The 12,991-nt window shown below is 40.6% G+C and overlaps 1 protein-coding gene across 2 annotated transcripts in view; it reads left to right on the top strand.

Annotated features, from left to right (window-relative positions):
* Window positions 1–12,991, top strand: part of UNC13B (unc-13 homolog B) — a 210,768-nt gene that overhangs the window by 57,357 nt on the left and 140,420 nt on the right. For both annotated transcript variants that reach the window (XM_050987179.1, XM_018922952.3), the window contains exon 8: window positions 5,944–6,166. In XM_050987179.1, coding sequence (XP_050843136.1) covers window positions 5,944–6,166 — 223 coding nt within the window. The remainder of the gene's footprint in view (window positions 1–5,943; window positions 6,167–12,991) is intronic.

Below are 12,991 nucleotides of genomic sequence, written 5' to 3'. Positions count from 1 at the left end.
TTCTACTGGAATTTGAGGACATGATGGCATAATTAGATTATTATTCTTGTCTTATAAAGGTGATGCTAGTTTTTTACTTGTGTGTGTCTTTTATGGTGGTCTTCATACCTTTGTAAGCCCAAATCAGTTTTTGAAGTAATGGAAAAACTGTAGTCATTGTTTTGCTAAGATGGGAAATGGTGGAGATACATTCCAAATAGTACAAATAGGAACAAATCTGAAAAAAGAAATGACAGTTGCACACCAGTGAGGTTGTAGGTATTGTGTTATGTTTGACCTCAGTGGGACAAGTATCGTGGCAAAAGTTGCAGGGCTTTGCTTTCACTAGTGCTGACCAGCCTTAGACAGGAAAAACTCAGATACTGCAGCTGTCTGTGTTCTGTAGAGCTGATGCCACACCTGGAGATTGGTGTGTTAATTTCTCGTTACGCTGCAAAATTTTTGTTCTTCGTTCTAGAAAATGTGCCTTCACTTTCTGAAAGTGCTGCAGATACTAACAGGCAAGGTTGAGCAGAAGCTCAAGATACAGTGTGTGGCTTCCATAGTCTACAGAACATGCAAGGGTTAATCTATCAGTCTTAAAACAAAGGTGTTTGTTCCCTGTGTATGAGACAAGAATGCCAGTGTTGCTGAGGGGAGCGTGCAAAGAAAGATCACAGTGGCTGCATCCAGCAGGGCAGAGATTCTGCTTCATGCTTTTCCATTTTTGATATAGCGGAGTTTGGAGAGGATGCTCTTACTGCTTCTAAGCCTAATGCCCAGCTAATGTTACAGTGCATTTCATATATGGACCTGTTCTGCATTTGAGAAGTCTTCCACTAGTGACTTCCCATTTCTTCTCCCACAACATTTTTTGTCCTCCTTGTTCTCCTGTCTTTGATCAAACGTAAGTTCTTTGTGCATTGTCGGTGTTGACCAACTCGCTTGTGCTGTCAGTGCTGAATGTCTCAAGTGTTTATTCTTGGAGGTGTGGTAGGATAACTGAGAGGTAACTAATCAACTTTTTGACACTAATGTAAGAAGGCTTAGTGTCCTGAACAGCTTTATTTTCCATTTATGGTTATTTGGAGGGGAAATTCAGTGTTTAGGCATTAGTCAATGAGAAGTCTAGGAGGGCTGTATACATTTATTTTTCCTGTTTATCTGGAGAGTCAGTGTGTGGTGGTTCTGCTTTAAAAGGTACTTGTATTCATGAGGGTCCCTCCATCCCTCCCTCCCCTTCTTCCTTGTTGTGCTGTCCTCTTTGAAATCATTTTAGCATCCTTACAGTCAGCCTTGGGGCAATGTCATTGGTGTTTCCAAGTGAACTCCATTAGCTTGACAATATAATGAAAAACACACTTCTAATTGTAATGTTTAAAAAGCAGCTGAGAAGGAAGCAGCAGAAACTGTATTGGTAGCTGGAAGATTTTTTCCTGGTTAGAACTTCATTCAAGCAGAGTGCTGTAGCCCAGACCCTTGTTAGTTGGGCAGAGGGTGCTTTAGGAAAGAGGCATCTTGTACTGCTGACCTAGTTTCATTTTAGGAAAGGGAAAGGCTTGAAGAAGTAGGGTAGATGTTTAAGGGAGTCTTTGTACTTCAGCCTGTCAGTTCTGTTCGTGGCTGATGAATGTTTCAGCAACAGAGTATTTTCAAGTGAGAAAAACAGGATTATGAAAGCTCTTAAACTGGAGACTTAGTATTGCAAACATACTGTCTTAAAAATATGCAAATTTCTAATGTATTTTTAAGCTGTGAGGGCAATACAAATGAACTAATGACCTGGAAAGTTCCATTTAAATAATTTCTCAAAATCTAGGCAGTTTTAGCATAAAAAAGATAGAGAAGAGCCTCAAAAATCAGCCTTGTGTCCTTTTGAGATTTTTTCCTTCCTTCTTACTTCAGTAGTTCTCTTTCCACTAGTATGCATTTTATTATAAGATTTTAGAAATTGTATTTGTCAGAAGTGACCAGTGGTTCAGTAGATGATGGTGCAGTGGGATCTGAGACTTAAGGAAAGAAGCTGTGATGAAAAGAAGTTTAAATGGATGACGGGAGGGGAAGGTGAATTAATGGCAAGGCCCATGGTGTAGAGCTGGCAGAGACTTTTTCTGACCTGGAAGTTATTCCTTCAGTTAGTACACTTTATTTTCTTCTACCATTATTAAACTAGACAAAAGCTGTGAAAAGCTCCATGCTTGTTTTGGAGAACTAATGAGGATTTTGCTTTTATCCAAGATTTTGCTCAAGTTTGTAGAGGATAACTAAGCTTGGGGGACTGGACGTCGGCTCCCAGGGGCTGATGACACACTGTGCTAAAAAAGCAGGAGGCAATTTCAACCAAGTATGTTTTCAGAGGAGCTCCTGCTCCACCTTGGGACCTTAAACCAGACGAAATCACTTCTTCTAGTGCATTCATCCAGCCACCTCTAATTTAAATTTTGCTGCTATCTTTCCTTCCTGTCCTGAAGTTTGATTTAAAGAAAGCTGCCAGAGGCTAAAGCAGCCTAGTTATCTGGCATAGCAGGACTGTCAAAGTGTTTTTGAGGTCAAGATATTAAAAACTGTATGTGTTCTACCCTGCAGCACTCGCATTATAACTTCTGGGGGTAGGAGTTAGGGGGTGGAATAACAGTCACAGAAGGTATCTCCTTCCTTGATTTTCCCCATTCTGTGAAATCCTACTGTGTGTTGTGACTTCCCCAATGGGTTTTCTTCTTATGCTCCCTATATGCATGAATATTCAGTAATGAAACATGAACAGCATGCTTCTGTCCTGCCCTTCAGCCTTACCCACAGCTCTCTACTCAGTAGGTCCAGTGACAAAGAAACAATTTTCATCCCTTGACAGCTCTTTGGTATATGTGAAATTTCTCAAACTGGGGTAAAAAAATTACTGTCTTTTTATGTTTATTGTTATGTGTCTTGTTACCAATTTTACTGATCTTTGAGACTGAGGCTAAGCTCTAACTTAGCTTATAGAAGACTTGTTTTGTCACCTGTTTGAAGAAAACTACTTGAATTTATTGCACCATGTATGTTATGAGGCATATTTTGCTGAAACATGGGCTGTAATGCCTCCATTTGAAGGGGCGCTGCATCCCCAAAGCCACTTCTGCAAGTTCTTGTCAGTCTCTTAATTAAAATTTAAGTGTCAAGTATGTTAATGAATGGGATCATCTTTATATGTTGGCATTTCAGAAAACACTTTCTTGCAAAGGAAATGTGTGCTGTAAGCCACATATGGGCCAGGTTTAATGCTTCTGGTCAGGCTGAGCAATGTCTTTGTTTGAGAACATTCTGTTAAATAAAGTGAGAGTGCTCATGGGGTAGTTGCAGTTCAGCATAACTAAGAGTTTTTTGAGTTCACTCTTATTTATGAATTGAAGATTTCTGTCTGGTATTAACATCTGTGGATGCTGTTAGGTTCTAGGGGCATACATCAGAGAAAAAACATGTTCCTGCCTCATGGAGCCTTGCATCCTTTAAACATGCCTCAGGAGGCATTTTGTGTCATGACCTCAAAGAGACTTCCTGCTTCAGTAAGAACTCTGAAAAATTCTGGTGTTAGCTTTTATAAACGTATATGCTCTAAGTGTTTGATTAACATCTATGCTAATCAGCTATTTTGGGATGCTGCCTAGAGATGCTGTGGTTTATGTCAGAAATCTTCATGTGATAGTGCAGAGGTGAGATGTGATGACTGGTGAACAAATCCATATAGTGCTTCTGCAACAGTCAGATTAATTTGGAATTCTCTGAGCCTGTCGGCTGGTCAGAGTTGCTGACCCATAGAAGCAGTGTTCTATTCCTAATAAACATAACTCCTGGTATTAGTCACTGGATTCAGCTTTTTTCACCCAGATAATTTTACTGCTGGTTTGTATTTTTTGTTAGACATTTGAGACTTGCTAAATTGTTTATCCCTAAAGCTGTTGGTCTGGTGACTTTTACCAGATCTTAAACCTGTATCTCAGTTAGACTGCTTTCAGCCTCTTCAAGTGCTGTGATGATTATGGAGCCACAGCTGAAGAACTTTCCATTGTTCCAGAGTTACTTGGGCTTTACCTTAAATGACAGTTACATCTGATAGGACGAAGAAATTAGTTGAGCAGCAAAGTGAGGTATTGAAAGACTTCTTTGGAGCAGTGTGTTTTCTGTCCAGTAGAAGTAATTATTGTTCATTAGATGGCAAAAAGCTCAAGTGTTGAGCAATAACAATGACATTGCTCAGCTGAGTAATAACTTGTTATTCTTGTGAGGTCAATCTAAGCCTTCTGATTGACAAACAGATCGGCCTTTGCTCCAAAGGCTGGTAGTTTGGTGCTCCTCAGTGGAGTTTGGCGTATGAAAGCATTTCTATGTAGTAAATATTGAATATTTTTCCTAAGCACTGAGCTGGGATAAAATTGATGGACACTGTGCTGTTCATAAAGCTGAATACAGCAGCATATGATTGATACTCATTTCTATTCAATTGACTAGAGACTGACAAGAGCCCTGCAGCATTTAAACTACTAAAAGGCAGGAGGCTTAACTCCATTTTCGGTGTGGACAATCAAATTGAAATGGTTCCACTTAAGAGTGTAGAGCAGGGCTTTTTCAGGTGGCCCATATTTTGCAGATGTTTACTGCTGCTATTCTTTTCTCCTCTTCCACCCACTTCAGAATGCTAATCATACTATGTTGTGAAGGAACTGAAAAGATCACCAAGAACAAATTTTACCTCAGATTAAAAAAAAATGGAAATTGAGTTAAGGGAAGCACCCTTAACTCAACCCTGCGGAAGAAAACGGGGTTCCCTGATGCTGCATTCCCTCTGCTTGGAATTTCAGCATTTTAATGCAGGGTTCTTTAAGGATCTGGCATGTAAAGAGCACTTTCACTTTATTGTTCAGCCTCATGATGAATGACTGTGTAGGACACACACCACTGGATAACCTACCAGAGAGGGCTTTAATTTGATTGTCCTTTTCAGACAGACTTGATGGCAGAGAGAATGAATAATGGCTGATCCTTATTTTCTTTTGTTTCAAGCATGTTAATGGTGCACTCCACGGCCTTATGGTGTGTGTATTTCACTTTAAGCTTGCAAAGATAACCTTGCATCCTGCACAGCCACACAGCCATATATTTTTCATACCTTACCTCACCATAATTTGTCGTTCTCCATTCCTGAAGGATTACCAAGCAGAAGTGTTTCTCCAGGGAGAGGGACTCACTGGAAAGGAGCTTTTTCATTTGTGAAGGAAATTGTTAGTGTTAAGTGCTGTGCTTAAGCAAATTTACCTTTATGTGTTAAATGTAGCAATTTCCCCCTATAAGAAGTAGTGTAATGTGTAATCGTTTATAGGCAGAACTGCTCTCCCAGTTCTCCAGTTCTCTCTCTATTTCTGACTTTCCTACTGAGTACTTTCCAATAATTTCTCTTAACTTAAACTAATGCGTCCAAAAAGAAGCATTAAAAAAATCCAGAACCACAAAGTTCTGGTTAGGAATGCTGAGAAGAAAGGACAGTATTACAGCTTAAAGGCTGAAAAGTTTTCAGAAAGAGCTCCTTTCCACAAAGTACGTTTTTGTTTGTGTTTTTATTTTCTTTTTTAATATCTTAAGGTTTATTCTGGCAGCTGCAGAGTACCTGAAATTTTGGGTGCTGGGGTTTTTTTGTTGTTTGGTTATTTTTTTGTTGGAGGGGGGTGTTTTGTTTTAAATAAATCTGCCTATTAGTAATGATTAAGGAAAAATAAACTGTAGTAGGAAGGGGGAAAGGAGGGTGTGGATCTAATCACTGCAGTTCTTGGTGCACACTTGAGAGACCTGGAGGTTATAGCCGGCTCCCAGATGGAGATACAGCAACAGCAGAAATATTGGTTTTTTGGTCATTCTTCCAAAACTAAACAGGCTCCACTGTCCCAGCAAGGCAGCTTGAGAGAGCTGTACTCTTAAACTGCTTTTGTCTTTTAGCCTTTGAAGATGCTGACAGTGCCGTGGATGACCGGGACAGCGACTACCGCAGCGAGACGAGCAGCAGCGTCCCCCCTCCGTACCACAGCACCGTGCAGCCCAACGCCTCCGTGCACCAGTTCACGGGCCCGGCTCGCCTGCAGCAGCAGGGAGTCCTGCGGGATTCCTGTGCTGACTCCCTCCACAATTATGATCTGGATTATCGGGAGCATGTGGCCGCCAGGTGAGTGCTGTCTTATGGGTAGCTCTCCTTTCCCTGTTGTTTTTCCATTGCAGACCATGAAGGTACCGAGCTGGCAGGGGAGGGCAGATCAAGGGCTCTAAAGTCTTCTGGTAGGAAGGTGTTTGATGTGTTGTTGATCCAGGGATTCTGGTGTGAACCAGGAAAAACCCGTGAGGGTATGTGTTACACCAGATCTGGTAGTTTAGGGAGTTACCTTTAACAGATATGCTCAGCTTCAGGTCATTTGCTCTTGGTTGTACTTTCTTACTCTCTGAAGGCCAGAGTAGTTGCTTGTTGGGGTACCATGGTGTAGGTATGCCTCTCAAGCCAGTGAAACACATTCTAGCAGAGTTATCCTATTGGGAGCTTCTTTCTCGGTGCAAATTTATTTTCTCTTCTGGATTAGCTCCAGTTCTATTAGATCTGCCAAAACAATGTATTCAAGAAGAAAATCTGTTACAGATTAGTTGTTGGGGTTTTTTTCCTTCTGTTCCTGTTACCATATAACACTGTTGAATGGTGTGCTTTTTCTTTTGATTTACTTTCAGCTGTATGAAAGATAGTTTGGGTGCTCTGCATTATTTTTTTTACCATAAATCAGTAGTTTCACAAGTGTTTTTAACTTGTTGAAGTATTGAGCATTGCAGCACTAGCTTACCAGGATCAATAGTTGTGAGCTAGAGCTAGTTGTGCAAGGTGAAGGCAGAAGATTTTGGACAGTGCTGCTAATTTTGGTCAGTTTGCTAAGAGTGGTTCTGTAGAACAGGCTAAGCTGCTAGTTCTGCCTTTGGTGAGGAAGGAAGAGGCAGCTACTTAAGCACTGTCACATTTAGAGATGCAGAGTTTTATTTGTATTATAACTGATTTTTTCAACCTTATCTCCCTTGGTACAAATGTTCTTGTTTTCTGAAGTCTGAGCCTAAATACAGTTATTGTCTTGGGTAGCTAAGGCTAAGTTTTGCCTTTGATGTATGACCATTAACTGTAGAGGGTGAAGTTTAGTGGTAACATCTAATGTTGTTACTGTTACTGAGGTTTCAAGAATAGAAGCAAATGTGCCAACAAAATGCATTTACTGCAGTGTGATGTGTCATTCTTAGTGCTCTATTCCTAGTTCATTAAATGTCTTATATATAAGGAAGTTATTCCCTTTCCCATGTGAGTCTGTGCTGCTGGCTTGCACTGGTAAAATTGCCAAAGATCTAAGTAAGAAGATGAACTGAGGCTTTTTGTTTCTGGAAGAGCTGAGCTGAAACAGTGCTGTTGGACCCCCAGTCAGGGGAAGCCAGTGCTGGTGGCATATTTTTGGAGTTGTGTGATTTCTTGTAGTGGTGTTGATGAGGCAGGTATTTTTTCACGGCTCACTTTGCTTGGAGTCAGTGTATATGTGAACTTCTATCTGTATCTAGAAGATACAGATAGAAATTTTAGGTTTTTTAAGACCTTCCAAATAGGTTTTTTAAGACCTTCCAAAGAACCACTGCTCGTTTGAATTTTTAGAGAATACCAAGCTGGAATATATTTTTTTTTTGTCTCCTGATTTCTTTAAGGTATTGATGTGAAAGGATTTGGACTGATAAAATTTACTTGAAAACCATGAGCTTTGTAATTTGCTATGGTCTAAAATTACTTTCAGTCCAAAAATGCAGATCATTAATGGTGATCTGAGTGTTCCTGTCCCCATGTGCATTTCCACATGACCAGCAAGATTCTTTGCTACATATTTAATCTTATAAAATAAAATATGCAAATAAGCTTTCCAAAGAGGCTATGTGGGATGTTCTTACTTACCAGAAAGGTAAGTAAGAACAAGCTGGCTGAAAAGAAGCATGTGGGTAGATCTGAAATATTTTCAAAACAAAGTTGTAGCTGAGTATTGCAGGAACAAATTGTATTTGACTTTTGTTCTTAGCAGCTCTCAGTGCTGCGTGCCAGGCAGTCACCTGATGGAATCAGTGTTCCTGGCAGACTGCAGCTGATGGTTGCTGTGAAAATGAGGGCTTGTAGGAGGCTCTCCTGGGCAGACCCAGAAGAACCAGACAAGATCCTGCTGAAACCTGTCTTGAACTGTGCAGAAGGTTGTCAGTGCCAAAATGCCTCAGTTGAAACTGTTTGTTCTAGCACTTTGGTTTTTTTCTTACAATATTTGGGTTTGGATGAAAAAGTTCTGCCTCTCTTTATTAGCTGTTACATGTGATCATATTCCTTTGATTGAAGTAATGTATTTTCTTCCAACCTCTCCTAAGGATGACAAGCAATATTGTTATGTGTCCTTGGAGTGTGTTTTGCTGCCAGCAGCCAGTTTGGCTTCAGAAGAGCAGACATCTTTCCCTCAGTTTTGGTTTGTGGGGGTTTTTTTTGTTTGTTTGGGTTTTCTTTTTTGTTTTTTTGTTTTTGTTTGGCTTTTTGTTTGTTGGTTTGGTTTATTTGTTGGTTTGTTTTGGTTTTTTTTTTGTTTAAGCACTAACTTTTCTTTGCAATGCTCATTTTCTTTAACTGCTTGTCCTCCATACCTCCCTAGTCTTACTCAGTATGATAGCATAGATTCCACCATGCGAGTCCGTATCTGAGTCTTTAGATCTATCAGATGAGTGGATTACTCTCTCTGCACCTCTCTGCCTGTCTCCCCAGTGTGGCTGCTTTGAAGTGTTCTTGTGGTACATTTCAGCTGATACTCGCTGTTTGCCTCAGCTGTTTTTTAGATCTGTAGCAGTTAAACACTAGGCTGAAGTCTTTTTCTCCTCTCTTGTGTTTGGTTTCTCATCATTATTTCTAATAAAAGGGATGCTCTGTAAAAGAGCAGGGGAAACACATACAACAGGAAAAGGAAAAAAGAAAATAAATTTAAAAAGATTAGAAATATTAGAAAGAAAAGTAATTTTCTTTATGCCTAAATTAGTCCATTTTTTTGGTTCAGCATTTACAGATAATGGCTCTTCAGACATTCATGTAGCACCCATTGCCTTCAGTTGAGTCCTGGAAGGGCTTGATCCAGTAATTATGGTGGCCTTGGGAATCTTTTGACAGAAAATTACTTCATTTACTGGCTTAAAATAGTGAGCAAGAAGTTTAATAAGTGTTCTAAACGGTGTATATAACAGGATTCATTTAAAGTAATGATCATTCCAGTTAGTGTAAGGTAGCTAATGGAAATGCAGCACTAAAGCAGCAGTAGAAAATGCAATGACCCATCTCTCTTTCAGGACTATCCCATCTGTTGACATGCTCCATGCAGCTCTCATGGTGAAGACTCTTGGATTAGCAGTATCCATAAAATGCCTGTTGTCTTTTCCCTTCTCTGGCACAAGGAGGTCAGGGACACACATGCCCTCATGCTCCTCAGTTCTCAGCAATGGATAATGTGAGGCAAAGCTGCATCTTTCAGATGATCGTGTTGATGTTTTTACATCCACTTTCTACCTGTTCATATGTAGATTTGTTTGTTTGTATGGAGAAGCTGTCCTTGTGAGGTTTAGATAAAGAAGTTTCCTTGCTACTACCCTTGGGACTGTTGCATGATTGAGATAATCCTGCTGACCAAGGGATAAGAATTAATCCCAGAATCCCAAGGGTCATTTACTTGGGTTTCTAGGAAGCATCAGATTGTTTCACAACTTAATCCATTCTCCCACAATGGACAATTATGAATTGCTGAATCTGTTTAGATGCATTATAAATGGGAAATACTGATTCTGAAAATCATCTGAGGCTTATGATGGGCTAATATCCAGCACCAGTGTTTTCTTTTTCCTTCTAATCCAGTAACAGCCTAATTTTTTGTTGATAGGGGCACCTTGAGGCCTTTAGCTGCAGCAAGAGCTCTCCCAGCAAAGAGGAATGGTGAAATAGCTCAAACTCCTCTTGTTGCTTGTGCCCATGGTTTACATTTTGTCCCCTGTCCTCACTTGCCTGGGGTCCAGTGACTCCCTAAGTCTCCAGATGAAATCTCTGCTCTGTTGCCATCCCTGGGAGATAAAGGGTCCCTGAAAGCTTTATGAGTACTGCTAAAACAAAGTCTGCAGCCCAGAGCGGCTGAAATGCAGGCACAGCATAGTGGAATGATGCGCGTGGGCACTGCATCTCAAAGTAGTCCTGTTGCTGCAATAAGTGACTTCTTTTCAGCATGCCTAAAAAGGCAACAGCAGAGTACTGGTACAGCCAAGGCTGTGTGCCCTCACTTGATCACAAAAAGCTGTTCTCCCTCAAAAAGGCATTTCTAAATTTTGTGCAGACATAACTGATGGAATCTCACAACCCATGCTGCTTTTTTTGACTATTTGATTGAAGTGTAATGGTGGTAGATTGGAAGGTTTTCAGTTTTGTTATTTCTGAATGTTTCTGTTTTTAATTTTCGTTTATTTAATGCATGTTTTTCCATTACTATTTTTTCTGTCCTTCCTATAGCTTTTTTTAAAACTGTTGTTTTTCCCTTCCTATTTTTTTGCTGCCTCTCTTCCTTTCCCTCCCACTCCCTTTATTTCTTATCTTAGACAAGGATCTCTAGCTAGAAATGAAAGAGTCAGGATCATTCCATTTGACATTGAAGATGGAGAAGAAGAACAGGACAGTAACTATGAAGAGCTAGGAAAACTGTTAATAGAGGATTTTTTAGAAAAAACTCATAAAACTAGAAGTTGGCATGAGAAAAATGTGAAAAAGATACAAACTCTCTCAAAAAGAGAAAATTTAAATCACTGTGAAAGATTAAGGTACTGCCAAAATGTGTGTCTGGAGTCAGGGTCTGTAGATGTCCCTAGATATCCTCAGGAATATGATACAATTGACAGAAGAAGGAAAAAGAAACTGCGATACAATTTTGAAGAAAGAGAACGAATAAGCCTGCAAAGAAATGGAAGTCTGCAGTTTCCTGGGGAGAAAACAGTTTATTTCAATGGTGTGGCAGCTGATTCTGAACCCATTGATGATTTCCCAGTATATGACAGAGTTAGAAAATATACTAGGAACTCTGAAGATAAGGGCTTGCCTGCTTATCCAGTCCTGCGACCATACAAAAATGGGTTAATGTTTAAAAGTGGCAAGTTGCCCAACAAGCAGGGGATGAACCATGAGGACTCACTTCACCTGCGTAACACTGAGGACATGAAACACATGAGGATGCTAGAGAACACTTTTGTGCCTGTTGATGTCCTAGAGGAATTTGACAGCAGTGCTTCTGATGAGTACCAGTACTCGCCTGTTTCAGACGAGGAAATGGGGGAACTTTCAGGAAGATGGTATGATTCTGACATCAGCCATTTGAGAAACATAACTGCTAATTTCCCTGCAAATATGGGCTCCCAGTCAAAAGATAGCTCTGTTAAAAAATGTAAAACTAAAGAGAGCAAGCATGATCATCCCGTGCAAGACTTAACACTGTCACCTGTTGAAGAACCCAGTGAGGAGTACATAGACACAATGGATGAACTTCAGTGTCTGGTAGAATCAGTCTCTGAATATTTGGCTGAAAAGGAGGAAGAAATCAGCAAATTTGGTACATTGCCAGAAACAAAAAAAAAAGTTGAGAATGTGCCACTGAAGCAGGATAAGGCTGATAATTCAGCAGAATCTAAAAAATCTGAGCAGACCCAACATCTTGCTGCAGAGGAGAGTACCAAAGGCAAATCTGAATCTCTTCCGGACTTGTCAGGTGTGAAAAATACAGTGAATTCCCTCTTCAGCTCTTTCACAGAGAAGGTAGGGTCAAGCACAAAGCAACTCACAGCGTCTGTTGAAAAACTTGTGTCTTCAACTCCAGAGAACACAGAAAACAAAAACTCATCAGAAGGTGGAATCTTGAATGTATTTACAGGTAAGGCTAAAAGTGAGAGTTCTGCTTCTGGAGGGGCAGCAGATAGTAAATCTGACACCAAGTTCTCCATTCAGTCTTTGCTACCATCCCAGGTGAGTGGTGATAAAAGAGCCCAGAACACAAACTCCAGCAAGCCAGAAACCACTGAGACAGACAGTAAGGCTTCTGTACCACATCCTCCCCAGCAAACACAAGGAAATTCTACTGACAGCCAGCAGAGCCAGCATTCAGTTGTCAATTCAGTTCTAGGCATGTTTAATCCTTTAAAGATCTTCTCTGAGAAGGAAGTGCCAAAACAAGAAGTCACAAAAGGAGAGCACACCAAAGACAGCCATTCTGTGAAAGCTGAGGAGGCAAAAAGGAGTGAAGCACCATCTGAACAGATGTCAGCCAGGACCAGCAGCACTGTTCCAGAGGCACAGAAAAGTGAGACCAGAAGTGAGGCAGAGGTAAATGCAAGTAGCACTTCTGTGTCTTCCATCTTTGGCAGGCTCACAAACTCAGTCAGTTCCTTCAGTCTGAAAGCTAATCTTGATGGTCTCTTGGCTCCCAAGCAGCCGGATATGCCACAGAAGCAACCAGATTTGCATCCTATTACAAGTCAGCCAGGTGCCACTTTGCTAGAGGATGTGCCCACGGCCAGGGACCAGCCTCCTGCAAATCACTCAGAGGATCAGCATCCTGCAGGCCATGGACTGGCAAAGAAGCAAAACAGAGATAATGTGGAACCTAAGCCAGAGCCTCAAGATCAGGGTACAGCATCTGAAAGCTTTTTTAGCCCACTCAAAAAGTCTTTCAGTCAATTGTTGCTTCCTTCTGCTGAACAACAGAAGAAAGATAGTATGTCTGAACATTTTAAAGACCATAAGTCTGAGGAGGATATGAAACAAAATAGTTCATCAAAGGAAGAGCATTCATTTCCTTTCACTGGAAAACTTCCTTTTATCAGTGGGCTGGCTTCATCAGCAAAGCAGGAACAGAGGAATGAGAAGGGAGGCTTTATGTCATCGTTATTT

The sequence above is a fragment of the Serinus canaria genome, chromosome Z (genome assembly GCF_022539315.1).
Source record: "Serinus canaria isolate serCan28SL12 chromosome Z, serCan2020, whole genome shotgun sequence".
Lineage (NCBI taxonomy): Eukaryota > Metazoa > Chordata > Aves > Passeriformes > Fringillidae > Serinus > Serinus canaria.
This window is presented reverse-complemented; position numbering and strand designations above follow the sequence as displayed.